This window comes from Danio rerio, chromosome 12, assembly GCF_049306965.1.
Source record: "Danio rerio strain Tuebingen ecotype United States chromosome 12, GRCz12tu, whole genome shotgun sequence".
NCBI classification, from domain to species: Eukaryota; Metazoa; Chordata; class Actinopteri; order Cypriniformes; family Danionidae; genus Danio; species Danio rerio.
In genome coordinates, this window is record NC_133187.1 from 39,672,501 (window position 1) to 39,700,453 (window position 27,953).

General features: G+C 36.9%; 1 protein-coding gene across 7 annotated transcripts in view; it reads right to left on the minus strand.

The window, feature by feature from the left end:
- The window catches only part of sdk2b (sidekick cell adhesion molecule 2b), a 637,792-nt gene that overhangs the window by 253,558 nt on the left and 356,281 nt on the right, over positions 1-27,953 (minus strand). For 3 of the 7 annotated variants that reach the window (XM_073918820.1, XM_073918822.1, XM_021480401.2), the window contains exon 1: positions 19,785-19,938. The exons of the other annotated variants lie outside the window; for them this stretch is intronic. In XM_073918820.1, coding sequence (XP_073774921.1) covers positions 19,785-19,923 — 139 coding nt within the window. In that variant the 5' untranslated portion in view covers positions 19,924-19,938. Of the gene's footprint in view, positions 1-19,784; positions 19,939-27,953 lie in introns of those variants that run through there. 7 annotated transcript variants of the gene reach the window in all.

Sequence of the window (27,953 nt, forward strand, 5' to 3'; positions counted from 1 at the left end):
ACAAAAGACTCTCCAGAAAGCTGGTTTATAAGGGGTTTTTGTTCATGCCGTCAAAGAGCATAGACTCACCAAGAGGCGACACTTTAGTGCGATTTGTGAAACAGCCACAAGAGGGTTGCGGCGGCCATTTTGAAATGAAAACTCAGATTGAACAACAGCATATTATAAGTCTGTAAAATGAACTATTTAAAATGCGGATGATTGTGATAGTAAGTGTTGTATTGTAGTCTTTCAGATTGCATCTCAGCTTAAATGCGCTTTTTAAATAAATGAATAAAAAACAAAGCAGCTGCTTGCCATGGCAACACCAATAAGATCTAATGGACAGCCGATCGCTTTCACTCCAAAATGGCGGAATCCTGGGCTGTTGCTTGGTGCTGCTGTTGCAATGGAACGTTCTATTGAGTGTCGCCTCTTGGTCATTCTAAGTTTTTTGGTGCCATGGTGGAGGATGATTTTACTCTTGCTTACTTTTGAATGGCATCGTGTCAGTTGCCCAAACAACAACAACAATAACAACAACAACAACAACAACAACAACAACAACAACAACAACAACAACAACAACAACAACAACAACAACAGCAACAACAACAACATTACCTCTAATACTACTAATAAAAAAAAATAAAATAAAATAAAATAAAATAAAATAAAATAAAATAAAATTAAATTAAATCAAATTAAATTAAAAATAATAGAAATGTAAAAAAGTCATTTGTTCATACTTGTACATTGGTAGCACAACTGGCATTCTCTTTTGATATTTTATTATTATTATTTTCGACAAAAGACTCCCCAGAAAGCTGGTTTATAAGGTCCACTGTTTGTAGAGAATGTCACATTTCGAGTCAAGGTTTCAGATGACACAAATTCCAGAGTATTTTGCTAACAAAAACTAATGGGATGTTTAAAGGTGATGTGTTTCAATATTTGGAAACATTTTCTTCTCTCATAGATCATTTAAGTGAAGTTTTATAAACTAATTTTGGGAGGAGCACGTGATATGATTGATCACGGCTGGTCTCTCATCTGCATTCATCTATAAATCAATCAGATAAACCGAAACCTAAATTAAATAGCCCATTTCACCTTATTTCCCTAATCTTGATTTTTGCAGAATCCCCTATCCACCCCATCTCCCCCCTGTACCAGGGGGAGCTCTTGAGACTACATTATCCCGTACCCCCTTACGTACTAATTGACCAGGTGGGAGCCCTGGGCTCAATTATCTCCAAGCTCAGGGTTGTCTCCCTGCACAGCATGCCAAACCTGCTGTTAGTATCAAGAAATATCTAAGTGTGAACTCTTGAAAGAAAATTAGAACGATGTAAAAAAAAAAAAAAAAAATGCTGGGCTCCACACAATTCCTTGATGTTGCCCCAAGACAAAATCAATTGGCTTTTACACATTTAAGTGGCTTGAACATGAAAAAAAAAAAATGTTCCTAAAAAATCAATAATTGTGTTAAATAAGTTTATTTTAATTAAGTAGTTTTAACAAACAGCAAAAATCTAAAAAAAATATTAAAAATGTAGCCCTGGGCACATTACATTGGATTAAATTCTATACTGTACACACCTTACAGACACAACAGTTTAACCAATAGTAAAAGTTTGGGGTGGGCTGTTTACACGAAATACTGCAAATAGAGAGTGTTGACGAAAGATATTTTACAAATGCTTATAATATATTGACAACAATTAATATGTGAAAATAATTATTATGTGAACGTAAACATGGGGCGGACATGCAAATTCCACACAGAAATGCCAAGTGACCCAGCTGAGGCTCAAACCAGCGACCTTCTTGATGTGAGGTGATTGCATTACCCACTGTGCCACCATGATGCCCAGATTAGTAATATACATTGCTTAATTTGTACAATTTACAAGAGATTTTGTCAGTATTTTCTAAGGTTGTGAGTTCAAGTTCACTTATAGTACATTTAAAACAGCCACCAGGCTGACCAGAGTGCTTTACAGCAGGGTTTAATAGAGTACAAAAAAAAAAGACTAACCCAAAATCTTGGATGGCAAACATATAATTACAAAAGCTTCCAAACAACAAAAAAGTCCAAACTAAAATCAAGTTATGTTAAATACTACTTGTAAAAATATGGTGTTTGAGTATAACAACATTATAATGTACAACAAAAAACTGAGATTTATTTAGTAAAATATTACATTTAAAACTCCGGTTTCCCCCACAGTCCAAAAACAAGTAAGTGAATCGGGTAAACAAAATTGACCATAGTGTATGAGTGTTTGTGAATGAGAGTGTATATGTGTTTACCAGTACTGGGTTCCGGCTGGAAGGGCATCCACTGCATAGAACATATGCCAACAAAATAGTAGGCAGTTCATTCCGCTGTGGTGACCCCTGATAAATAAGAGACTAAGTCAAAGGAAATGAATGAATTACATTTAAAACTGTAAATCTCTAAAATGAGCTGATAGCTTCGATGTTAAAAACCCTGCATCCCTAATCTAACCCCTTTTCCATCTTGCACAAAACAAGGCTACCAGGCTACATTCCTCTTCAATAAGTGGTGTGTCCCACATCACCGCTAAATCCCAACATCAATATGCAACCGGCACGAAGGGCCAATGTGTCTATTTAGGGCTGCGTGTCAGACAGCTGGAAGTGGAGCAGGGCCTAGCGAGAAGTCTCTCACTTTTTTTATTGCCTTGAAATAAACACTGGATGGACCCACTGGGACGGCACGGGTCTGGCCCCGCAGTTTCCAAGCGGAAAGAGAGAGCGAGAAAATGAAAGAGAGATTAAACATTGTCTCTGTACCCACAGCGCTTCAGAGGGGGCAGCTTCTGCTCGGCTTTGTTCTGTGATCAAAGGTGAATCAGAAAGAGCAGATTTCAAGCAAAAAAAGAAGAAACTAAGCATGTATTTATTCATCTAATTCCTCCCCAAGATGCCATGAATATGCAACCAATTTCAGAAAGAAAAAAAAATGGCCCTGAGGAACTTTTAGCATCTTAACCTTATGCAAACAAAGCCTGTAGGGAGTTCAGCAACGATTAATTCTCTTCAAACGCACGGTAAAGGAAAACAAGTGATGCCAGAGGCTGTTTTAGAGTTTCCTCTTTATTGTGCTAAACGTTTCGACTTGTTGAGGAAAGATAATTGATTACGAATCATTATTAAAGAGCGAAGTAAGTCTACCTGACTCCAGGCCTCACTTTGATTGCTTCTACTTCATTATAATAATGCTAAAACAAAAAGAATATCCTGCATGCTGCACAATGTGCGTTTGATGGACAGGGCTAATGAGATAATAAAAGAGAATATCTGGAGAGATGCACAAGACAAAAAGTTCGGATTAAAATTCAAAGATGAAAAGTGCAGACAGTAGCGTATGTGGGCAGCTGACGTGACATTTTAGGCAGAGCTATACGCTATCTAAAATTATTTTCAACTACGCTTGTCTAATCTCTGTCTAATTTTTTCACATCACATGCGTATGGTCTAATTTATGAAGATAATAGCATTTAATATTAGTACTTTTAAAATTGATCACATCACAGAACTAATTAGTTTTAAATAAAGTGACTTAAAAAGTTCAATTGTACTAAAAAATATAAAATAAAATAAAATACTATAATAACTCAATAGTAAAATAATTGTAAACTGTCTAAAGCAGGGGTGGCCAATCCTGTTCCTTCCTGCAGATTTCAGTTGCTACCCATATTAAACACACCTGAACCAACTAATTTGGACCTGAACACCAAGTGATAATTACAGGCAGGTGTGTTTGATATGGGTAGCAACTGAAATCAGCAGGAAAATAGATCTCCAGGAACAGGATTGGCCACCCCTGGTCTAAAGTATACAGATGCATATACAGTCAGAATTATTAGCCCCCCTGAATTATTAGCCCCTTGTTTATTTTTTTTCTCCGATTTCTGTTTAACGGAGAGAAGATTGTTTCAACACATTTCTAATCATAATAGTTTTAATAACTCATTTCAAATAACTGATTTATTTTCTCTTTGCCATGATGACAGTAAATAATATTTGACTAGACTAGATATTGTTCAAGACACTTCTATACAGCTTAAAGTGACATTTAAAGGCTTAACTAGGGTATTTAGTTTAATTAGGCAGGTTAGGGTAATTAGGCAAGTTATTGTATAATGATGGTTTGTTTTGTAGAGTATCAAAAAAAAATGCTTAAAGGGGCTAATATTTTTTCCTTAATATGTTCATTCATTCATTCATTTTCTTGTCGACTTAGTCCCTTTATTAATCTGGGGTCCCCACAACGGAATGAACTGCCAACTTATCCAGCAAGTTTTTATGCAGCGGATGCCCTTCCAGCTGCAACCCATCCCTGGGAAACATCCACACACAAATTTACACACACACTCATACACTACGGACAATTTAGCTTACCCAAATCACCTGTACCAATGTCTTTGGACTGTAGGGGAAACCGGAGCACCTGGAGGAAACCCACGTGAACGCAGGGAGAACATGCAAACTCCACACAGAAATGCCAACTGAGCCGAGGCTCGAACCAGCGACCCAGCGACCTTCTTGCTGTGAGGCGACAGCACTACCTAATGCGCCTATGCTTCGCCACTTAACATGTTTTTTTTTTTTTTTTTTTTTTCAAATAAAAACTGCTTTTATTCTAGCTGAAATAAAACAAATAAGACTTTCTCCAGAAGAAAAACTATTATCAGATATACTGTGAAAATTTCCTTGCTCTGTTAAACATGATTTGGGAAATATTTAAAAAACGAAAAAAAAAAAATTCAATGGGGGGATAATAATTCTGACTTCAACTTTACATATCCAAGTTTTTAATGTTTGTGATCGTTATTGTCTATAATTACCACCACATTCAACTTTGATAATGAGAAATTAAACTAAAATTAGTCTAGAGATAAAGGGTCTTATGTCCATGGGTATATATTTTTGGAAAAAAATCAAAAGACCCATTGTATGGGACAGAATTGTACAACTTTATTTTGTCAAAAATCATTATAATATTAAGTAAATATCATGTTGCATAAAGATGTTTTTGAAAATTCATGAATAAATCGAAACTTACATTTTGGGTAGTAGCAAGTATATTGTTAGTCCATTTATAATGTTAGTAATGTGTAATGTTAGAACACTACCTGACAAAAGTTGTGTTGCCTATTTAAGTTTTAGGAATAACAAATAATTACTTGACTTCTAGTTGATCATTTGGTATTAGAAGTGGCTTATATGAAAAGCAAAGGCCTCTAGGTTATGCTTATTTAACCAAAATAAAATATGATTATGCCTTGATTTTAAATGAGTAAGGTCTGACTTTGCTTAGACAAAATGTTTTGTCACGTAACAGAATTCATGTACAGTATAAATTTATAAAGTCATGGTGCAGTGGAAAAGAATGAATATTGTGTATGACTCCCATGAGCTTGGAGGACTGCATCCATACATCTCTGACTTAAATAACTTATTAATAAAGTCATCTGGAATGGCAAAGAAAGCGTTCTTGCAGGACACCCAGAGTTCTTTAAGATTCTTTGGATTCATCTTTAATGCCTCCTCCTTCATCTTGCCCCAGACTTGCTGAATAATGATCTTGTCTGGTGACTAGTTTGGCTAATCCTGGAGCATCTCAACATTCGTTTCTTTTAGGAACTTTCCTACACTATCCTGCTAAAGAGTTTGCGCTCACTGGGATTTGTAATGTAATGGACAGCATTATGTGAATATGCCTTGCACTCCGCAGATCTCTCGCACACCACCAATGTAACCCCAAACCAGAATTTTTCCTTCACCAAACTTGACTGATTTCTCTGAGAACCTTGGGTCCATGCGGGTTCCAACAGGTCTTCAGGAGTATCTGTGATATTTGGGATGCAGTTCAACAGATGATTCATCTGAATAATCTATCTTCTGAAACTTTTCCAAATGATCAATTAGAAGTCATGGTAATTTTTGTTGCTCTTATAACTGGGATCGATTTTGTCAGGTAGTGTATATTTGTTTAAGAATAACAACTTTAAAAGGAATTTTCTCAAAACCTGAGATTCTAGATTTTCAAATAGTTGTATCTTACCCAAATATTGTCCTATCCTGACAAAATATAAATCAGTGAAAACCTTAGTTACTGAAATTTCAGATATTATTATTCTCAATTTCCTACAAATTTACACTCGTCAACCTACTCTTACACAATAACTAGTTTTTTTGGTCCAGGTTAACATATTAAAATGCTTTCAGAAAAGGTTGGAAAGAAGTATGGATGATGAAAAATCTGCTTTGATATAGACTTAAATAAATCACATTTTATCACATGTTAAAATAGACAACAGGCATTTTAAACTGTATCTGATTACTATCTTTACTGTATATTTAAAGCAAATACTGCTGTATTATACTGTGGACTGCTCTTATAAAACAGACATGATCTAACCAACACCTCACTATATGAACAGTATAATACAGTATGCAGTTTATAAAGTAGAAACATATGTAAAGTAGTCTGTTTGATCTGTTTGAGGTTGGAGAGGTTGAACTGAAACAAGCCTGCATATATTACACACGTAATGCTCAGGAATGGCATAAATGTCTATATACATATCACAGACTTAATGCAAAGAGGCAGTATGAATTGACATGACACCAGTTTAGGTAGTTTGTTGCAACTACACATACCGAAGTGCTTGTGCCTTGTCAGAGGCAGTGTTAGATTTAATGAGTATAATACATCCCAAAGAAGAAATACCTAAAGTTTTCAAAAGTTACAGTTGGGAGAAAAGTTGACAGGTCCAATGCATGAAGGAACTGTGTAAGTAGTTGCTGTGCATGGTGAGATTGATTGAGTGCACTTTGTAATGTCTACTATGATTTCGGATACCACTAGAAATGGCTGAAAGGCTGAAAGTGCGCGTATGGGGAGGGGGGGGGGGTCAGATACAGCCATTTTTGTTTTGCTTGTCAAGCGCTCAGTCATGCACTGTAAAGAAATCCTGGGTTCCACACAATTCCTTCATGTTGTCCCAACCCAAATAGATTAAGTTAACTTAATCGTTTTTACAAATTTTAGTGGATGAGACATAAAATAATTAAGCTGTCCCCCCAAAAAGCTCAAGAATTGTGTTGTTTTAACATATTTTTAATGAAGCAGTTTAAACAAGCAGAAAAAGCCCTCTTTTGAGTGTGCCTATAGACAATTTGAGAGGAGTCTGGATGCAGATCTGGTGCAGTCCAATCTGAGCTACATCCAATGCTTTTTAATGGGCTCACCTAACCCCCCCATAACACCTAACCCTACCCATCACAGTGACGTCACTCGCTCAATTTAAGTGCATTGTGTCTGACATTGCATCGCTGAGTGATGTAATCTCAGCATGCATCATAAAGGCTGCATCCAGATACTATTGAACAATTTTCATAAATTACACTTTTGTACTTTACAAAAACAATCCTTTTGAATCCTATCAAGTTTGCCCTTTTTAAGTTGTACTGATCTTATTCTTCAACGCGAAAATGTGCTCCTTTTGTGATTGTTTTAGATCTTCAAGCTGTTTTTAACATCTAAAAATCAATGGAAGTGAATGAGACCGGAAGTCTTGAGCCAAAAATATTCCAATGGCTGGACCCTCTCAGAAGTGTAGAAAAAGGCCAATAAATGACCGCGCAAAATGCAAAATGTTTCAGTTTTAGTTAAACAGTGTTATGTAAACTCCCCCAGAATTGGCCATGAATTGTGCAAGGAATACACTTTGCATGCACCAATTTCCAATATTTCATATAGTTTCTGAGTTTTAGGTTGAGACTGAAGCAAAGCAGATCATTTGACAAGCTTTACACTGAAAAAATACAAGCAACCTTACTTTCTGTGTAACTGTTGTCATGATGGATGCCAACATGTACATAAGCATCTCTCTTAATTGACATTCTGTTTACAGCTTGCTTTCTGTGGGTGGTACTAGAACAATATTAATTGAAGCTGGCATGAGTTTCCTACATAAATGGCAAACTTTAATAAGCCTATTAACTAAAGCTTAAAAAATACACTGTAAATAGTCATGTTGCGCTGAACAAAATATAATTTAATTTAAGCAAAGTGCTATTTTTAAACACAGAATCCATGGTTACCTGGAGTGATTATTATTGTATACAACAGTTATAATTTTTATTCATTTTTAGTTCTGAAATAATATCCGCATTATTATTTTCAACCCTATAATATTTGAGAGATTCGAAAAAATTCAATTTTAATTCAAGTTTACATGTAGAGTGCTTTTCACAATAATTATTGTTTCAAAGATGCACATTATCGCATGCCATGAAATTCAGAAGTTAAGGTTATTAGTTCAGTACAGTACGGTATTTATTGAATCAGTTAAAGGAAAAAGAAAACTAATGAAGCGACTCGAAAAAAGTGCCAGAAGTGCTTATTAAACAGTTTACCTGAACATATCAATGGCATACAAATTAGCCGTCTATCTGTAAACTTAGAATCAGGAACTTCAATTTTTCCATTCAAATAACAAAAAGTTATTAAACCTTGTAAAAAAATAATTTAAATTTAGTATTCTTGAAAACTCAGAAAAAAATAAATAAATAGCGGCCTACTTATTGCAGCTGCACCATGTGCTGAATAAGTATTTGAGAGCACACACCTCATTCAATCATACACTCACTTATATTGACAGAGAAAATTAGCATATTAACATTATCTGGTAATAGTTGGGATCTCTGCGGATTTACAATGTCCCCTGCAACAGAAAAAAACTTTCTCACTTGCAGGAACTGAGGTTGCTAGGATTGAGAGATGTGCATTGTCTTTCCACCACTCGAGAGGAAAAGCTAAGATAAAGGTCGCTTTGCGGTACTAGTCAATGTCTGCATCAATCTGAGCAGTATGCTGTGTTCCCCTTAACTAAAAGAATCCCCATTATGTTAGTCATATTCCCCGACTTGTATTTCACCACAGTCTAGCAGTGCCTGCATAAGTTTTTTTCTTTGTCTGTCACCTTTTCTTCTTTCTCGTTTCTTTTCAGAGAGAAACTGAAATGCTTTCACGCATTTGATTTAAAACACGCTTTAGATTCGACCATTTCGAGCTCTTTTCCTTCACGGCTAGCAGCATCCTCCATTTCCGCATTACAAGTTCTGTAGCTTCAACATACTGCAAAGGATGATGGCCACGCCTGGGCTGATGGGAATTGTAGTTCCTGCTACCTCCCGTTTGCTCCATTCACCTGAGCAAACTTTCCTCAGAAAACCGTTTTATCAAGTCATGTGACCACGATAATTTCTAAATTTGCTAAAGTGGTACGATGGTATTTACAATACCATTACATCCCTAGTATCAAGTGTATGTGTTGCTCTCGAAGTCCTTAATGGTTGGCATTATCTCTTCACAGAACAAAAGCAATGGTACTAATAAATAAACCAGAACAACCAGCTCTGAACCACAGCACAGCAGTCTCTGTCTCAAAGTTACTGTATAAAATCAATTTGAATGTTGCACTCATTCCTGATCAATCACTGAAAGTGTTGATTAGACAAACCCGTCCTGCGTTTCCTGTCTGTCACACAGACGGAATTCACACCACAATTATGTACTTTACAAGTGTCACTACTCAAGCATCTCCCTAGCTGACAAACAAGTCTATTATCATGCAGCCGAACTGAGAAAATCTAGCCGTGGGCTTTATGATGGATCCTAATCCCTGATGTATTTATAGAGGGAAAACATATTTTGCTGGAGTCAGATAAGGTGATTTAAAACAGCAGTGCATTGTAACAGATTAGAATAAAGCATCACATTAAAAGAAAAGCCAATCACATGGCAGCGACTCAATGCATTTAGACATGTTGATGTAGTCAAGATGATCTGCTGAAGTTCAAACTGAGCATCATAATAGAGAATTTACTGTGGGGTTTAAGTGACTTTGAACATGGCATTGTTTTTGCTGTTCTGAGAATTTCAGAAATTGCTGATCTACTGGGATTTTTGCCTGTAGACATCTCTAGGGTCTATATCATAGAATCATCTGAAAAAAGAGAAAACATGCAGTGTCATGCAGTTCTGTGGGTAAAAATGCCTTATTGATTTTCCAGTCTTGCTGCATGTACTGTAATATAAAGACAATTGTTATTCAAAAAACACTCAATGCAACCAAGGTCTGCTTCTCTAAGGAGCTTCTCTCAGTATAACACATTAAACCATGAAGCAGAGGGGCTACAGCAGCAGAAGAGTCCAATAAGTGTCAGTCCTGTAAGCTAAAAAACATCTAAAAACACACTTCGTTTTCAATTCTTTCCGCCATCCGTGCTAAGCGCTTTGGTTCACTACTGCGCTATTCATATCTGCCTGGTGTTTATATACTTTCTGTCTCTTTAAAATGTTGCAGCAAAATGTTGCATACTGTCATCTGCTGAATAATAGCTCCCAGTAAACGATCCATGTCCTTTTAAGAGAGGCAATATGAAGCATGTGCAAACTGACATTCATCTTTAATAAAGCTGTCAAAATGGACAGCATTCAAAACATCTGCTTTGCAATGGCGTCCACCATGTTAGCGAAATTGGTCACGACTAAAATGCATCATCGATTTCGATAGCCTTCGTTTACACAGTTTACACTGCAGAAAGAGAACTGCACTTTTAATATATCCAAATTTGACAGCTTTTCAAAAAGATACATGTTTTAGATTCCAAACAGCGCCTTAGTGTAAACCAAAAGCCAAAACGAAGAGAAAAATATGCATTTTAAAATGATAACCTATTAGTGTGAACATCAGTCTCAGTTTTCCAGTTTGGTGTGGTTAATTTGGGAAGGTGTGAATGATACAATCGCACTGGAGTTAGCACCAAAAGCGAACGTAGTAAGCGTACCAAGACCTGTTTAAAAAAGTGATCTCTGTAAAAAAAATAAATAAATAAATAAACAAAAAAAACTGAAGCATTAATCGTGAAAACACAATCCAAACTCAAACAGACAAAACTGCAGAAACTACTATGGATTTCAGGACTAAACTAGCTGCTGAAGTATGCTTTGTTGTGTTTTATGACATTCATTTACAGTTTTTCTAAAATGATGCATGCAATTATATAATATATTTTGACCACGGATACCGTTAGCCAATGCAGCCATCTAAGCTGGTATGAATGGTAGAATTAGAATTTGGAGTAAACAACATGAAGACAGCCTTGTGCTTATGCTGGTATTATTTCATGCTGACAATATCCATCTCCCAGTAGGAGTTCCAGAAGGATAACATAGGTGGCCCGTAAGTGGCAGCCATTTGGTAAAGAAACAATACCGTACATGACTTCACACATTAAGTCACTGTTGTTTTGGTTGTCAAGAACTCACACATGCCTAGAGACTTGACATGTAAATATGCATGCGCATGACATCGCATTTTGCATGTTTAGTTGTTTACTGTGAAATACTTTTCAATTTTAATTAAACAGTGTTTATGTTATGTTAACCTCCCCACAATTGGCCATGTATTGTGCAGTGAATATACTTTGCGCACACCAAGTTCCAATATTTCATATAATTTCTAAATGTTAGGTTGTGATAGAAGCAACTTTGCAAAAAAAAAAAAAAAAAATGCTGGTTTCCACACATGATCACATGACGGGCCAACATGAAGGCATTAAAAGTGCAGTAAGTGATTGTCTTCAGAAACATTTTTTGTTGTTCTGGTTAAAAGTCTCTTCACATTCCTATGGTACTGATTAAAGTAAATGATCTAAATATATTTATATGTATTTTTATATTCTGGTTAAAGCATAAAACAAAAAAAATAAAAATGTTCGTCCAATTAAAATTTGTCAGGACGACAATTACCATAATTCTGATAATCCAAATAGCAAACTGAACAAAAAGAATACAAACTGTCTGTCAACAAATATAGATTTGTACATCTGTGTATCCGATCACACAGATTGACAGCAGTAAAAAACAACAAATATTGAAACAAAACTTAAAAATCCTGAATGGAATTACTTTTGCACGCTGGAGGAAAGATGACACCATGGCTGAAGAATGTCTTTAGACAGGTAATGTTACGTTTTAAAACTATTTTAGTCAAGTAAACCTTATGTAGATTGTGTCTTTACGAATAGGTTATATGCACTGAAGTGTTGTTTAGCCACTGAAATCTTCAGGCGGTAGCTTGATTTGACTATTTTCAATTTCATAAGGGACCTTTTACATCATCGATAACTCAGATTTTTATTTAGTTTTAAAACCAAACATGAGTAAAAAACGATATTCCACCTAGCTTTACTGAGGTGTAGTTGGTTTTAGGCATACGATAATAATAAGTTTGCAAGGTTTCCTGCAGTTCGGAAAAGTCAAGGTTTTAAATCCCCAAAGTTTTCTGTTATACTGTTCCAAAGGTACATGTAAGTTTTTGTTTTTTCACATGTTTTTCACAAATATTTAATTTAGTTTTTAGGGCAACAGTATGGCAGAAAAGGAACCCCTACATCAAAAGCTACTGGTCAAAATATTTAAAATGTTTTCTAAAATATAATTTCTTGTGTTCAACAGGGAAAATTTTTTTTTTTTTTTTTTACCCAGATATTTAAAAATAACTTCTTTTGGAACAGTAATCACAATACTGTGATACCATGAAACTGTGATATGTTTATCCAAGGTTGTCATACCATCAAAATTTCATACCGACCCATGGCTAGTTGGTTTTATATTCACATTGGTTCATTTTTGACCAATGACAACCTGTGACGCGCTACATATATTGTTTACCATGCTACTTTGAATATTCGGTCTGAACTAGCATGTAAGTATGGCTTAGTAATAAGTGTAAATCTTGCACCCTGCCAGCCAACTAGTCTAAGCATAGTTGCTTTAGGACAAAGCACGTGAGAGAGTGAGACCAGCGATCCTTGCAGTGATATTGCACATTATTTAGTTTTGCTTGCAACACAACTGAAAACATGCTAGATATAATACTGTTTTTCATTCAGAATTGTAGCATTATAAAGTACTGTAAAGTTTTCTAACTGCTGAATGACATGATCTAGTGGGTCTCTGTCATCTTTAAGGTGCACGTTTGTGATTTCAGGAGGCATGGCTGTGGACAACAGGGGAGGAACTGTGTTTTCAAAGCTATTATGCTAACGGGTAGCATTTTAGTAGATCACCTACTGCACCTTTAAATAAACTTGTTGTATTAGTTTTTACTAATTTAAGTATATTGAACATAAAACAATTAAGTTATCCCCCCAAAAACTCAAGAATTGTGTTGTCGCAGATTCAAAATAAAATAGATTTAAAATTAGCAGTTTAAATAAACAACAAACCTCTTTTTTTAGTGAAAGTGTAGGATTGCAAAGTAATTCCAGCAGGATAACATAGTGTAGGCAGAAATATGTCCAAACAGTTTTTGTAAAACATTAACTAAACTAAAATACACAAAGGAAAATGCAGCATCTGTGAATTAAGGTAATTCTGAAGGCAAAGGGGCAAGGTGTACCTAATAAGGTGGCTGGTGAGTATCAGTAATCAAATGCACTATTTCCACAGTCGCCTCTATTGTTCCTGGCATATAAAATGATTGATGTAAAGAAAAATGGAGGGGGAAAAATGTTGATGGCATGTCAGGATGATAGATGAAGAGATCTTATCCCGTAAAATCCTGCTGTTGACTTGCCTGTCGAGCGAGGCGTCCCCCCTCTGATAGACAGGTCGTGATGTGCTACTGGGATTTGACCCCTACCCATCCCACTCTTTCTCACACTTCTTTTTTCCCACTCTATTCTTCCCTCCCCACCGGGTCCACTCTCATACACTGAGCTTATCCTCCTGCTACTGATAAAAAAGTAATAAAGCCTCTTAATGGCACATCAGTTTCTCCCTTCCCATCTCCACCATCCACCGTGTATTCGGGTCCCTGAAAATAGCGCTTTGTTTTTTCATGAAACAAAAGGAGAAGGGCAAGTGAGCATCTACGGGTTCCCTCGTGGTGTCCAGGTCCGTGCTCTCCTGTTCCAGAAAGCGAAATAAGCAACACTCTCAGACTTCTCCATGGATTGTCCCTTCCTGTATCCTCTCCTGAATGGTCACTAATGGCTGTAGAAAAGACTCGGCTTTTTAAATCCAGAGAGGAGGGATCTCTTAAGCAAAGGGCTCTGAAACTTTGTAAAGGTTCTTTTCCAGCAGGAGTAGAGCTAGTGATTGGGGTCAGTGCGACTCGTTATAGATGAAGAGAGAGAGAGAGTGTGTGTTATGTGTGCCAGTCCACCAAGGTTGAATGTTCACCTCAAAGGTTTTTTTTTGTGATCACAGTATCTTTCCCGGGCGGCATGATGGCTCAGTGGTTACCACTGTCGCCTAACATCAAGAAGGTCACTGGTTCGAACCCTAGCTGGGTCAGTTGGTGTTTCTGTGTGAAGTTTGCATGCTCTCCCAGTGTTTGTGTAGGTTTCCTTTAGGTGCTTAAGTTTCCCCCACAGTCCAAAAACATGTACTATAGGTGCATTAAATAAACTTAATTGGTCGTAGTGTATGAGAGTATGAGTGAATGCCAGAGTGTATGGATGTTTCCCAGTGCTTGGTTGCAACTAAAAAGGCATCCGCTGAGTAAATTGCTGGATAAGTTGGAGGTTGATTCCACTGTGGCGACGCCTGATTAATAAAGAGACTAAAGCCTGGTTTATACTTGGGCGTTGAGAGATGGGTGTGACCCACGGTGCAAGCCTTGCAACAAGATGCCTTGTTGTCCTGCATTTACACTTCAGCTGGCAGTAGGTTTGTATGTTCCTCTGTGTTTAGTTTCTTTGCTGGTGATTTGTTTTTTCTGAACACTACCTTTATGTAGAAGTAGCTCAAGCTCGCTCATTTTGAGGCGGGATCCGGTGGATGTGCAACAACAATACTCATAAGGTAAACACAAACAAAAATGTCCATCTGGACCTCTTTCACTGGACTCGACACTTGTAAGCACTGCCTCCAATGGGTTTGTACGTCTCTTGGTCCCGCCCACACTCATTAGCGCTAACGAGCTGACCAAACACAGAGCTTGCACTACACGTCGTTGCGACGTGTAGTTACAATTTTTTTAGAGGACCAGCGTCTGTGAGGGCTATGTGACATTGAAGGCTATGCAACCACATGCAGGCAGCGTGGTAACATACATGTGCGTTTGGCGCAGAATTATAAATCAGCCTTAAGCCAAAGAAAAATGAATGAATGAGTATATTTCCTGATGATGTCTGAATAATATTTTTATTTACTGACAACGCAGTGGCTATTACGAAGTGCGAATGTGATCTGCTCCATCGCTTTAAGTCATTTTGACATAGAAACATATTTTAAGTTTTACCTTGCATGCTAAATAAATGAATAGGAAGAGTTGAAGCTTTATAATGATGCAATTGCTAGGTCTAATCATTTAAATGTCAGAAAAAAACACCTGATAAAAATATCTGTGTGATAATAAAAAAGAGACATGTTTTGATGGAGTCCGCAGACTTATTCAAACATTTAAAAGTTTTTTCTATTCAGCAAGTGTGCATTTACTTGATCAACAAGGACATTAAAGACATTCAGAATGTTATAGAAAAAAAAAAAAAAATCTGAGTTTTTCTTTCTGAGTTCAGCTGATCAAGCTGACCCCAAATATCTGAACACTTATTGAGCTACAATAAAAATATTATATTTCCTTAAGTTCATTAAGTGCAAGGTACATTCTCAGAAATAAAGCTGTCACTGTGGCAGTAGCCTTTTTAGAAGGTGCAGTTTTGTACTTTTCAAGTCCTATAAATAGGGTGAGGAGCTCTGTCACCCGGGAGGAGCTCCGAGTAGAGCTGCAGCTCCTCTACATCAAGAGAAGTCAGCTGAGGTGGCATCTGTTTAGAATGCCTCCTTGATGCCAACCTAGGAAGGTGTTCCCCGAGGCCTCCTCCCGGTGGGACATGCCTGGAAGACACAGGACACACTGGAGGGACTATGTCTCTCGGCTGGCCTAGGAAAACCTCAGGATCCCCCTGGAGGAGCTAAAGTATGTGTCTGGGGAAAAGGGAAGTCTGAGGTTTTCTCCTAAGACTGCTGCCCCCAAAACCCGGCCCCGGAAAAGCGGATAAAAATGAAATGAAAATGGGATCCTAATATGTATTTAACATGTGACATGTCACCATTAGGTACTAATATGTAACCTGAAAATATCAATATGGATTTTTCAACCTAAGCTCCTTCTGAAAACGTAGCCCTGCGGACGTTTCTGGAGACAGCGGATTACGTCCCGGGGGGTACATATGGCCGCGTTTATTATTTTCAAGCGAACACTGCGGGGCGGTGTGACGCCGTTCCTTTTCGCGCTTGCCTTACCTCCTTGCGGAGGGCTTCCCCGCTGAAACCCGTTTGTCCACTCAGCTCACCGTTTAACGTCGACAGGCTCGAGATGCGGAGAGGAGTCAACCACTGCGACCGGTTTCGAGTACGGGGAAGAGCGGTTCCAGCAATCAGGTAAGATGAAAACACAATCCCAAAAATTAAGTGAACGAGTTTCGTGACAGGGTGAGAACACAGTGAAATCCGAAAACGCGGTAAAAAAAAAAAAAATCGGGGCTTTTATTTTTTTGGACGGCTTTTGTAAACTGTCGCTCGGGTTTAGGGAAGCGAGCGGGCGGGCGGGTCGATCGGTAAAATGGGTTGGGTTCAGCGAAGGAGGAGGGCGTGTCGGACAGCGTGTCGGACAGCGTCGTACATACCCGCCGGGACGTATTCTGTGGTCTCCAGAAACGTCCGCGGGACTACGTTTCCACAATGAGCCCAGGTTGGGATTTTTTTAGGTATTTACATGCAGACTTTAATTACAAAATATGTGCCTTTTGAAAGAGTACCTTTCAAGTGACAGCTTTTCTACCTTTATATCTGAGAGTGTAGCTTGTTACTCTTTCAACATGTTGCAACAGAAAAAACTAAAGCCTTGATGTGCTTTGAAGGTCCAAGATTACACACGGAAGCCACAGGTCTAATCGAATCAGTCCTTCACCCTTATGTTTACAGTCAAGGAATCCTTTAGATGGATGCTCTCTCATTCAATCAATCCTGATCTATGGAGAGAATTACACCAAGGTCTAGTTTCCTGAAGGAAATCGATGAAGTTACTTTTTCACCTCAGATAAAAAGAAAAGTCTATGATGCCATCAGATGACACCTTTAAAAATACATCTTTAATATAAATGTATATATTTGGCTAAGGGTTTGCTTTCAATCCTCAGCTCCAGTGCTTCTATGACCACAATATCCCTTACAGTTACTCCTCACTAAAGTTGGCCAAATGATCCAAATGGAAAAAGAATTGGAGGACAGAGCAGAACTTGGGAAGACAAATATCAGTAGTGACAAGGCAGGCAATTGAGAGCTTGGATGATGAAAGCCGCCCACTCCTGGTCTCAGCCAGAGAAGGGATTGTTGTAAATCAAAGGAAAGGTAGTGGCTGGTCGGGGTGATGTCTCTGTGGGACAACCTCCAGACAATAAAAGCCATTATGCTTGCTGTGGCCATTAGGGTTCCTAAAAGCCTGATCCGGACCCTGCAGTCGGCCCTCCACCTGCCTGCTTGAGTCGACTTGACAGCTCAGCCCAGAGTAACCTGCCCCCATACGCCCGGAGGCATGTCCTGGGTATGTGGGCAGCGAGAGACAACACTTGATTGTTCATTCACCCGACTGATTTCCAAGAAGGTACACAACTGAACATGACATAAAAGACAAATCGGAGCGAAGCAAAGCATGAGCTCTACCTATCGTGGAGAGCAGCAACAAATATGTAACTGTAGCGTGTTTGTTCAAATCTTTTCATGTTTTGAGAATGTTTCATACACTTCAAAACCTTAAGTTGCCTGTATTTCCCTACAAGAGTGTTACCTTTAAGCTGCCAGTGTAACCTTTATGTTTCAAATGTAATTTGAATCAAACTCTAGCAATAGGCGCTTATGCACTTCTTGAGGTTAGATGAGGTTTACCTAGAACTAGGACTAAGTTTAACTAAAGGTTTTTTTGAGGTTTAACTAGTTCATAAATGTCACTTCTATCTGAGTCATGGCACCAGTGTTAGGCAATAACGTGTTACTAGTAATGTGTTACTGTAACGGCATTACTTTTAACCGTAGCTAGTACTGTAACGCATTACTTTTTAACTATATTAACTCCATTATCATTACAATATGACGCATTTGTCTGTTACTTGGTAAATTAATAATTTTTTTAGCTGCATTCTAGCCTACATCTTCCTGTTTACCTCAGCGACACATTGTGGGATTAGTTAATACCAACCAACCACTGTAAAGAAGATACGTCATGTATGAGGCGCCATACTGGACAAAGTCAAGTGAAAGCAGAAAGTATGCGTTTGCACGAGAGAGCAAATATGTGTGAGGTAGACCGAATGTGCACACAAGAAAGACCTGGAGACTTTTAACTTTATTATTTATTAACCTTACAAAGGCCCCGTTTACACTGCCAGTTAATTATTCCAACGCAATATTACAGCAATTCGTAACTTTTTAATATAATTGCTAATTCGAATGAATTCATACAATCTAATTTGTACAATTTAGTAAGATTTTCTTATCACCCATTGATGGTTGGGGTTAGGGGTGGGGTTGGGTGCCACACTTCCTTTTTAAAATAGTACATTTTTGTAGGACTGAACACGAATTAGCCACTAAACTGACAAAATTTAAAATACTTACATTTCCTCGTGAAATCAGACTGTTTATTCACATTTTAGGTAAAGTCTACTTGTCACTTTATAACACAAAGGATTTACTATAGACCATAGCCTCTAGCGTAAGTTGCTTATGTTCCTCTTGAAGCCAGAGAAGTGAGATTTAACTAGTTGGTCTTTGTAACACTGACCAACTTAACCTCACTCTCTTCTGGGTCACGGCACCAATGTAACCTCTGACAAACAACATTGAAACTGGCATTTCCAGCATTGAATGTGGCCGCTATTGTAGTGTCTAGCCCCAATCACTCCAGGAGAGTGAGACTAGCTAAAATTTTTAGAAAATGTAATAAATTTAACAAATGACAAGTGTCCAGATGAGATTCAGACAGACTTAACATACAAGTTAAACATGACAGAGTCCATCAGCATGTCAAGGATCTCTACATTGGTGTCAATTGTGAATATGTTTTTCATTAATATGTTATAAATATTAATGTTTGACAAATGTTTGACAAATGTTTGATAATAGCTTACTAGTCTACTGTTGTTGGTTTAACCCTTCCATTCTCATTTTCAGAGCTTTTACACAATATTTCAGAAAATCCACAACAGTGTCCCCTACCTTGGAATAGTAAAATAACAAAAACAAATCAATAATAACTCTATGTGTCAGAGAGAGTTACCAGAGTTGTAAATGTTATTGAAAAGTTACAGTTTGCTGAAAATGGCTATCCAGGCTACAAGACAATCACTCTAAATCTGAGTTAGTACCACCAAACCAAAGTGTCACCAAACAGAAATTCAGAATGAATAACAATAACAGTAGGCTTGATGAACACTCATCAATTTGACAGATCAAATCAGAACATCCAGCCCCCAATCCACGCCTTCAATGCATCAAACACATACATTTTCCAAGATTTTAAAACAAATATAAATTATATAATCTGCCTACATTGGTCAGCTTTTAAAAGAAAGCCATGCGCTACAACAAAGTCAACAAATGATCTCCAAATGATGTCAATAAAAATATAATAAAAACTGCTGTAATATCCAATCTAGTAAAGACCGATCTGAAACAGAAGCCTTACCATGGATATATGCTGATAAGATCCATGTTACTATCTCAGTTCCCAGCAGGTAAAGACTCAAATAAACATGGCCTGATTGCTGGGACAACATCATCCTCTCTACTATCCACTTCAAGCTCACAGTCAGATCTCGCTCCATTCTGGAGTGAAACACCCACTTTTCACCATCCAATCAAAGCCAGATGGCTCAAATCCCTCCCCCCTTTATTTTCATTGTTGAACACCCTAACTCAGAAACATGTCACACTACAGAAGTGGATTATAAAAAGCCTGTTTCTATAATGCTGCCTTCAACATCAATAATAATAATAATAATAATAATAATAATAATAATAAATGACAATCAATAATAATAATAATAATAATGATGATGATGATGATGATGATGATGATGATAATAATAATAATAATAATAAATGACAATAAATAATAATAGTAATAATGATAATAATAATAAATAATAATAATAATAGTTATAATAATACTAATAATAATAATAATAACAACAATAATAATAATAATAATAAATCTAGCAAGCTTGCATTTTCAAAGCTTTTAAATTTAGTATTTAATATGTGTACTATATATAAACAGTTATAATGTGTTTTTAAACAGTTCCAGAGGGACTCTCTGATGTATAAACAAACAAACAGAAACGCATCAAAAATCCTATTTCAAGTTATTTTACATTCATTAATGAAAACAAAAATAGATTCCCCCATAAAAAATAGATTCATTACACTACACACTAAATTATGAGCCACTTCAACCCATTTTAAATATGGGTATTAAGAAGACAGTTTAGGGCGACGCAGTGGCACAGTAGGTAGTCAGTAGTAGGTAATCACTAAAACAGCATATTAGAATGATTTCTAGAATGATTTGTGACTCTGAAGCTCTGATTATTCAGCAATTTCTTAACAGGAATACACTTTCAAACTACATATTAAAATGCAAAACAGTTATTTCAAATTGTAATAATATATTGATTTCTAGTATTAAACAAATAAATCTAACATTGATAAAAAATAATACATAAACAAATAAAATACAGTAATATTTTATTTAAAGGAGTTTATTACACATGATGGAAGCATTTACTTTAGCAGTTACAATTAATATTACATAATTAAATGCACCTAAACCAAATTATAACCTTGTATGTACATGTAATTACATAATATTAAATTAAATTAATAATTACACTGTAAAATAAAGTGTAACCTAAAATGTTTGTCTATAAGCCACTTCAACCCAGGTTCAAATAAACTTGATAAGGTGTACAGTGCTCAGTAGAATTGAGTACACCCCATTTTGAAAAATGAATATTTTTATTCGTTTCTCAGAGATTAAAGACAATGTATTTTGGTGCATTTAAACAAAACAGATTTATTAAACAGATATATTTATTAAAATTATATTTTACTCACCAAACATATTCAGAAATCAAAAGATAATACAATTAAATTCAAGCAAAACATTGCAAAAAAAAAAATACTACTATTTATTTTCTCGTTTTGCTTCTCTTGATTTTTCCTCTTTTTTTAAATTTGTATTTAATATTTTTCTATAACATGTAAATTTGGCTGTATAGTTTTTAGGCTGTTATCGTAAGTTATTTTGTTAGATAAGTTCCAGATTTGGCTTCAGTTCTCATTCATTCACAAACTTATCCAGCATATGTTTTACACAGCGGATGCCCTTCCAGCTGCAACCCATGAATGGGAAACATCCATACACACACATTCACACAAACACTACGGACAATTTAGCTTACCCAATTCTCCTATGCCACATGTCTTTGGACTGTGGGGGGAACCAGAGCATTCGAAGGAAACCCACGCAATTACGAGACAACATGCAAACTCCACACAGAAATGCCAACTGATCGAGCCGAGGCTCGAACCAACGACCTTCTTGCTGTGAGGCAATCATGCTACACTGTGGGGTTTTGATAATAATAAGATAATAATAAGATGAACATTTTTGTTAAGCATTAAAACAGCATATTAAAAGGATTTCTGAAATTTCATGCAACTCTGAAGCACTGATAATTCAGCAACTCCATAACTGTAAAAAATTGCATTTTATATATATAAATATGCTAAATATTTGTTTCAAATTGTAATAATATACTGTTTATTGTACTCTTTTGAATCAAATAAATGCATCATTGGTAAAAACACTTTATCTTAAGGTGTTAATTATACATGTTCGATGTACCTACAATAGTAGTCACAATTAATATGGCATAATTATTTGCACTTAACCCAAATTATCATCCTGATTGCATGCAATTAAAAATAAAGCTTAACCTAAAATACTACAAAATATGAATAGTAATTCTGTAATTAATTACTTGGCATAATTGTTTGTGCCAGATAGGCTAACCTGAGTATTTCAGAAACTACTGATCTACTGGGATTTTCATGCACAACCATCTCTATGGTTTAAATTGAATGGTCTGAAAAAGAGAAAGTATCCAGTAAGCGACAGTTCTGTGGGCGCAAATGCCTTGTTGATGGAAGGGGTCAAAGGAGAATGGCCAGACTGGTTACAGCAGATAGAAAGGCAACAGTAACCCAAATAACCACTTGTTACAACCGAGGAATGCAGAAGAACATCTCTGAACACACGACACATCAAACCTTGAGGCAGATGGGCTACAGCAGCAGAAGACCACACCAGGTGCCACTCCTGTCAGCTAAGAACAGGAAACTGAGGCTGCAATTCACACAGGCTCACCAAAATTGGACAATAGAAGATTGAAAAAACATTGCCTGATCTGATGAGTCTCAATTTCTGCTGCAACATTTGGAATATTTCCAGTATCTTGTTGAATCTAGGCCTTGAAGGATTAAGGCAAAAGGGGGTCCAACCCAGTACTAGTAAGGTGAACATAAAAAGTGGCTGGTGAGTGGATCTAAATATTTATAGGAGCAGATAAATTAGCAGGTTCTTATCTAAGAATATATCTAAATATAAAATTAATGGGAAAAATATGCAAGATCTAATCCAATGATGTATCTAAATATACAATTCATAATTGTGAATAATGTATACGTTTCACATAGGCTCACACTGAGATTTTCTCCTCATGCAGTTTTGACTGAAACCCCATGCTGTGACTTCACTTCTTGCCTCTCCAGGCATGCAGATCAGCCTCCAAATCCCAGCCTACAGCTAAAACCCGAATCACACAAGCAAAATAAGGGAAGATGGAAAAGAAAGACAAGGTGCCACTGATATCATGCTCTCTCTCTCTCTTCTCAGCCTGTGTCTGTCTTTCACGTTTTCTCTTTGCCTTTTCTGTTCTGTCCTGCGGAGCGAGCCGTTTCGCATGGCTGCCGGAGCATCTCCCATCGCTGGAGGCATTGGGAATGAGCAAAGGGCCGCGCAAACAGCAGTCAAATGGCTTTTTCTCTGTGAACTCTGCTGTAGTAGCTGCAGCCGGAGTGAACAGGTCTATTGAGCAAAACAGGGTTTCAATGATGTTCAGCCCTAATTGACCTCTCTTAAATGGAGAGTTCAGTCCAAAATGAATCCAGTGTTTTTTTAAGAAGTATGCTTAGTTGAATCTCTATTTGTTATTTGATATACAATGGAAGTTTATAGTGAGCATAGAAAACCATGTTGGAAAATGGACAACAAAAGTAGGATGAATATAGTGTAAATATTTCAAATTGATATGATAATTTTGGATCAGCATTACCGATGCTGTACTTTTGAAGGCATGCAAATAAGATGTGAGATTTACTGTAAAGGAAGATAATTATATTTTCAGATTTTCAGCTTAAATTTAAGACGGTTCCGCATACAAAGCTATCAAATGGACTTGGAATATTGCACATCAGTCATTTATACTATACAAAAAAAAAATGTACTTGCCTATATAAAAATGTATGGATTGTAAAAAAAATATTACAAAAAATATATAAATAAATAAATGAAATAAATAAACAGAGCTTAAGACAAGTTAAGGCAAAACCTGAAGCATGACAGAAAAAAAACAACAACAAAAAATTACAGATTGTTCTATTGAATAATCTTAATATTGTTGATGTTAATATATACTAAAGTAGTCTTTGATCTCTGACATAAAATCTTGAGAACTTGCAGCTTAAAGACTAGTTTAAAAAATACTTTTGTATAGAATAGATACATAAAAAAAAAAAAAAAAAAAAATATATATATATATATATATATATATATATATATATATATATATATATATATATATATATATATATATATATATATATATATATTTATATATACACATTTTTTTTTCAAAGAGCCCCCATTATGCACTTTTAAAAGCTTTTAAAAAATTATCTTCCATGCAGTGTACAACACAAATCTAAATAAATGAAAACATCCAAGTTTACGTTAGAAAGTCTACCAAAATATAGATTTTTTGATAAAAGATTTGACTTGTTTAAATAATTCGTCGTTCATCCTGATCTTTTGCCTGTTCATATCAAAGTCATCAAAAACATTACCAAATATGAAGTGCCGGATCTGGTAAAACGTGAACGTGCCTTTCCCTTCAACGCTGGCAGAGTGCGGGTATGTGGAACTGATCATGATTGAAGATAAGTGAACATTCTGGTGATTAATGCAATAATTTACCTTGTAACGAGGAATTTATCGGCGGTTTATTAAAGGAAGCATTAGAAAAGACTATTGTGGTATGGGGTTGTTAGAGCTTAACAGGAACTTTATCAGTTCACAGTTCATACAGTTCAGTCAACACAAGTGTAAACAAGTACGATTAAAATGGATCGCCCCTTGTTTTCTCTAGCTTGCAAAATATGTATTTAATCATGTTTTGTTATTTGTAATCGTTTCAAGTGGCTTGTACTGTATCTGGGTAACTCTATATTCACACATTGCTTCCAAAGCCATGTTGAAAACATAGCGTGTGCCGCTTTATTTATAGATTTAAATGCGTTTGTGAGCTCTCGCTCCTCTGCCGTTTGTCATTGCAATGACCATCGTCAGCTGTTGCTACACACGTGCTAGGTCAAGTTTCGGTCAAGTTTCAAAATAATTACCTTTTTGCCACTGTGTGGATTAATACTGAATGTGTGTCGCTGTTTTTACTTATGGTTAAAAATAGAGCAATGTGCTGCTGCATTGCTTTAATGCACATCTGCATTGGGTTCATACATATACTCTGCACTTTGACTACAACAACTCAGATAAGCCATGGTGAGCGTTTCTCTCTGTCTCGCACTGAACACATTTAATCAATCACAACAGACTGGGTCATCACACCAATTATCGCAGATTAGCATCATGCTAAGGAGGAGTTTGGCAACAAATGAACAAATCATATGTTAGTCATTTGGATAATTAGGTAAAAATAAATGCATATCAAAAGACAATGAAAGTGTTTTTTTTTTTTTACCTTTGGCATATCAGTCTGTTGTTGGAGACCCCCAAAACCAAAATATAATAACAAATAAATAAAATAAATACCCTTGGATAAAAAAAAAAAAAAAAAAAAAAAAAAACACTGAACTTAATTTTCATTTAAAAAAATACATTGTTATCTATTTCACCTCTTATTAGGGGTGTCAAAATTAATTGTTTCTTCGGTGCACCGCGATGCAGACGCGGACAATAAGGTATGGGTTCAGTAAAAATCATAACCGGTTATTATGTACTGACGTCATTTATCTCCTATGCGCTCTGTCGCGAGGGAGGTGAGCGCGAGTATTTACAACACTCGGCCAACTCAGGGCCGGCCCGTGGCATTGGCACCATAGGCAAATGCTACGGGCGCTTTATATCCAGGGAGGCGCCAGAAATGAGCGCGGTTCAGTTGGTTTTGTTTTTCGATATTCCTGACACACATTCAGTTATAGACGGCAATAACTCAAAAACCTCTCACCCTAAAAAGATCTAAAGTGTGTTTCCTATAAAAAGACATAGCTGGTTATGTTTCACAGCTGTCTTTCTTTTTTTTTTCGCTCGACATTACGAACACCGCTCCGTTTAAGCCCTCGCAATATGTGTTTAGCCGGGAGAGCTCATGCTGATAGGAGCTCTTAGTAAGGGACTGTCGGAGAAGTGCTTCTTTTTTTTCGTTTTTCTGCTCCACTCAGCGCGAGCTCTCCCTGTTGCGAGGGCTAAAGTGTGTGTGTGTGTGTGTGTGTTTGTTTGTTTGTTTGGTGCTGTCTATGTTTGTGTGTGTTTGAATGAGAGACAGTGTGGTGCTGTGTCTCTGTGTGTTTATACAGACAGCTTGTTATAGCCTCACCCCTAAAATATAACACTGTATATGGAAAGCATCGTCAATGCACCGTGATGCACCAAGATATCGAATTGAACCGAATCGAAGGCATGATAATCGTAATCGTAACCGAACCGTGAGACCAGTATAGGTTCACACCTCTACCTCTTATGCCAGGTTCAGACTTCACATCATATTTGGTATTGTAATAGCCACTGTGTTGGATTATGTGGCTTTAACTCCTGTTGGTTTCAATATGCATACAAATATTTATATGTGAAAACCTTTAGGGAACATTATAATGACAGGAGAATTTGCCATTACAGTAGCTCAACAAATCTTTCCTTCAGCACTGTTTTGTTTTGTCATGTTGAAAGCTGTATATGGAAGAGCTTCTGATCTCTATTGGCAAACATAACAAAAAGGAGAAAAAACATCATTCAAATCTTTTTGTTGGGAAGTTTCCCAGATGTGTCATCAGCGGTCATCATCTTTGACACACCGTATGATATAAAACAATATATTACAGCAATCTACAGCAAGCGGATTATGCCAAAAATATGCTGCAACTGAGTCATCTGAAATCAACATGAGTTAAACTGAAAGAGTCCAAAAAAGCCTTAGTTGGTCTGGAGAATGCTGACTTTTTCCATCTCCAACCTGCGTTAATTATTCAAAGTAAATGTTCCTTTGCTTTTTTAATAAAGCAGCCCAGGTGCTTCTGAAGGATTCATGCTAAGCTAATCTCTCTCATCCCAAAACCCTTTATTCTCCAGCAGCTGGTCTGTCAAAAAATCTTGAGCCAGTGAAGACTTCAGGCAAGCGTTTAGACAGGGTTTACTTTGAATATCGCCGTATGTGACTTGTTTGCGTCGTGAGGGGAATCGCAAAAGGACAAAATCTAGCGAGCTTTCTGTTAGCGACAGTGAGCCGAACATGAAAGCCGTTCTCACTCCATTAATACAGCAGAAGAAAAAACTCAGAGCCAAAAGCCTGAGGGGACTAAACAAGCTCCTACACACCAGTTACTCTCAAAAAAAAGAAAGAAAAAAAAGAAAGAGAGATAGAAAGGCAGAGAAAAGATGAAGAACAACACTTTTCAGCATTTTTTCCACAAGAAAGATCCTTGTTAGTGGCTCGCAAGCCAAGCAAAAGCGAAGAAAAAAAGAAGGTGTTTCGAGAGACTCGCTAAAGGCGCACTTTGCATCAACACCAACTTTTTACTTTCGACTTGCGAAAGGAGGTTTTTAGCTGTATGAAAATGAAAAGCGCGACCGCTCGCTGTACAGACGTAAACATACACCTCCGTCTCCCTCTAATTTCCCTCGTGAGAGTTGCTTTTTTCCATTTCTCATTGGAGGATCTGTGTCCGTTGGTGGAGATCGATGGAGAAGCGTGGGCCCCGGATCAATGCTGGATGAGGCTCTCTGCAACACTTTGAGCTTTGTTGGTGGGAGAGCAGCGCCGTAACGGTAATATAGATCAAACAGCTGATGGAGGAAAGCAAGATAGACTGGAAGAGGAATATTGAGAGGGAAAAGAGGGAAAATAATCATGTGACTCCACAAATAGACAGTAATAGGAGGAAAAGGGGGGCTCTGACAACAGTGGAAATCCTGGAAGCCAAATTAAGACAAGGTGGTCAGAGAAAAAAAATACTAGATAGTCTACTAATGGAAATATACTGCTGACTTTATTCTTCAGGGGGACCTATTATTCCACTTTTTACAAAAATAAGTCTCTGGTGTTTCTGTGTGTGTGACGTTTCAGCTCAAAATACATCCCACATAACGTTTTATAACTCTTTGAAACTGCCCCTTTTACGCTTTGAACCTAATTGTGCCATTTTGGTGACTGTCGCTTTAGGTTCAAATGAGATTGTACTCTTTACAATAGAGGGCGGAGCTACAAATGTGTCAGCATAGTGG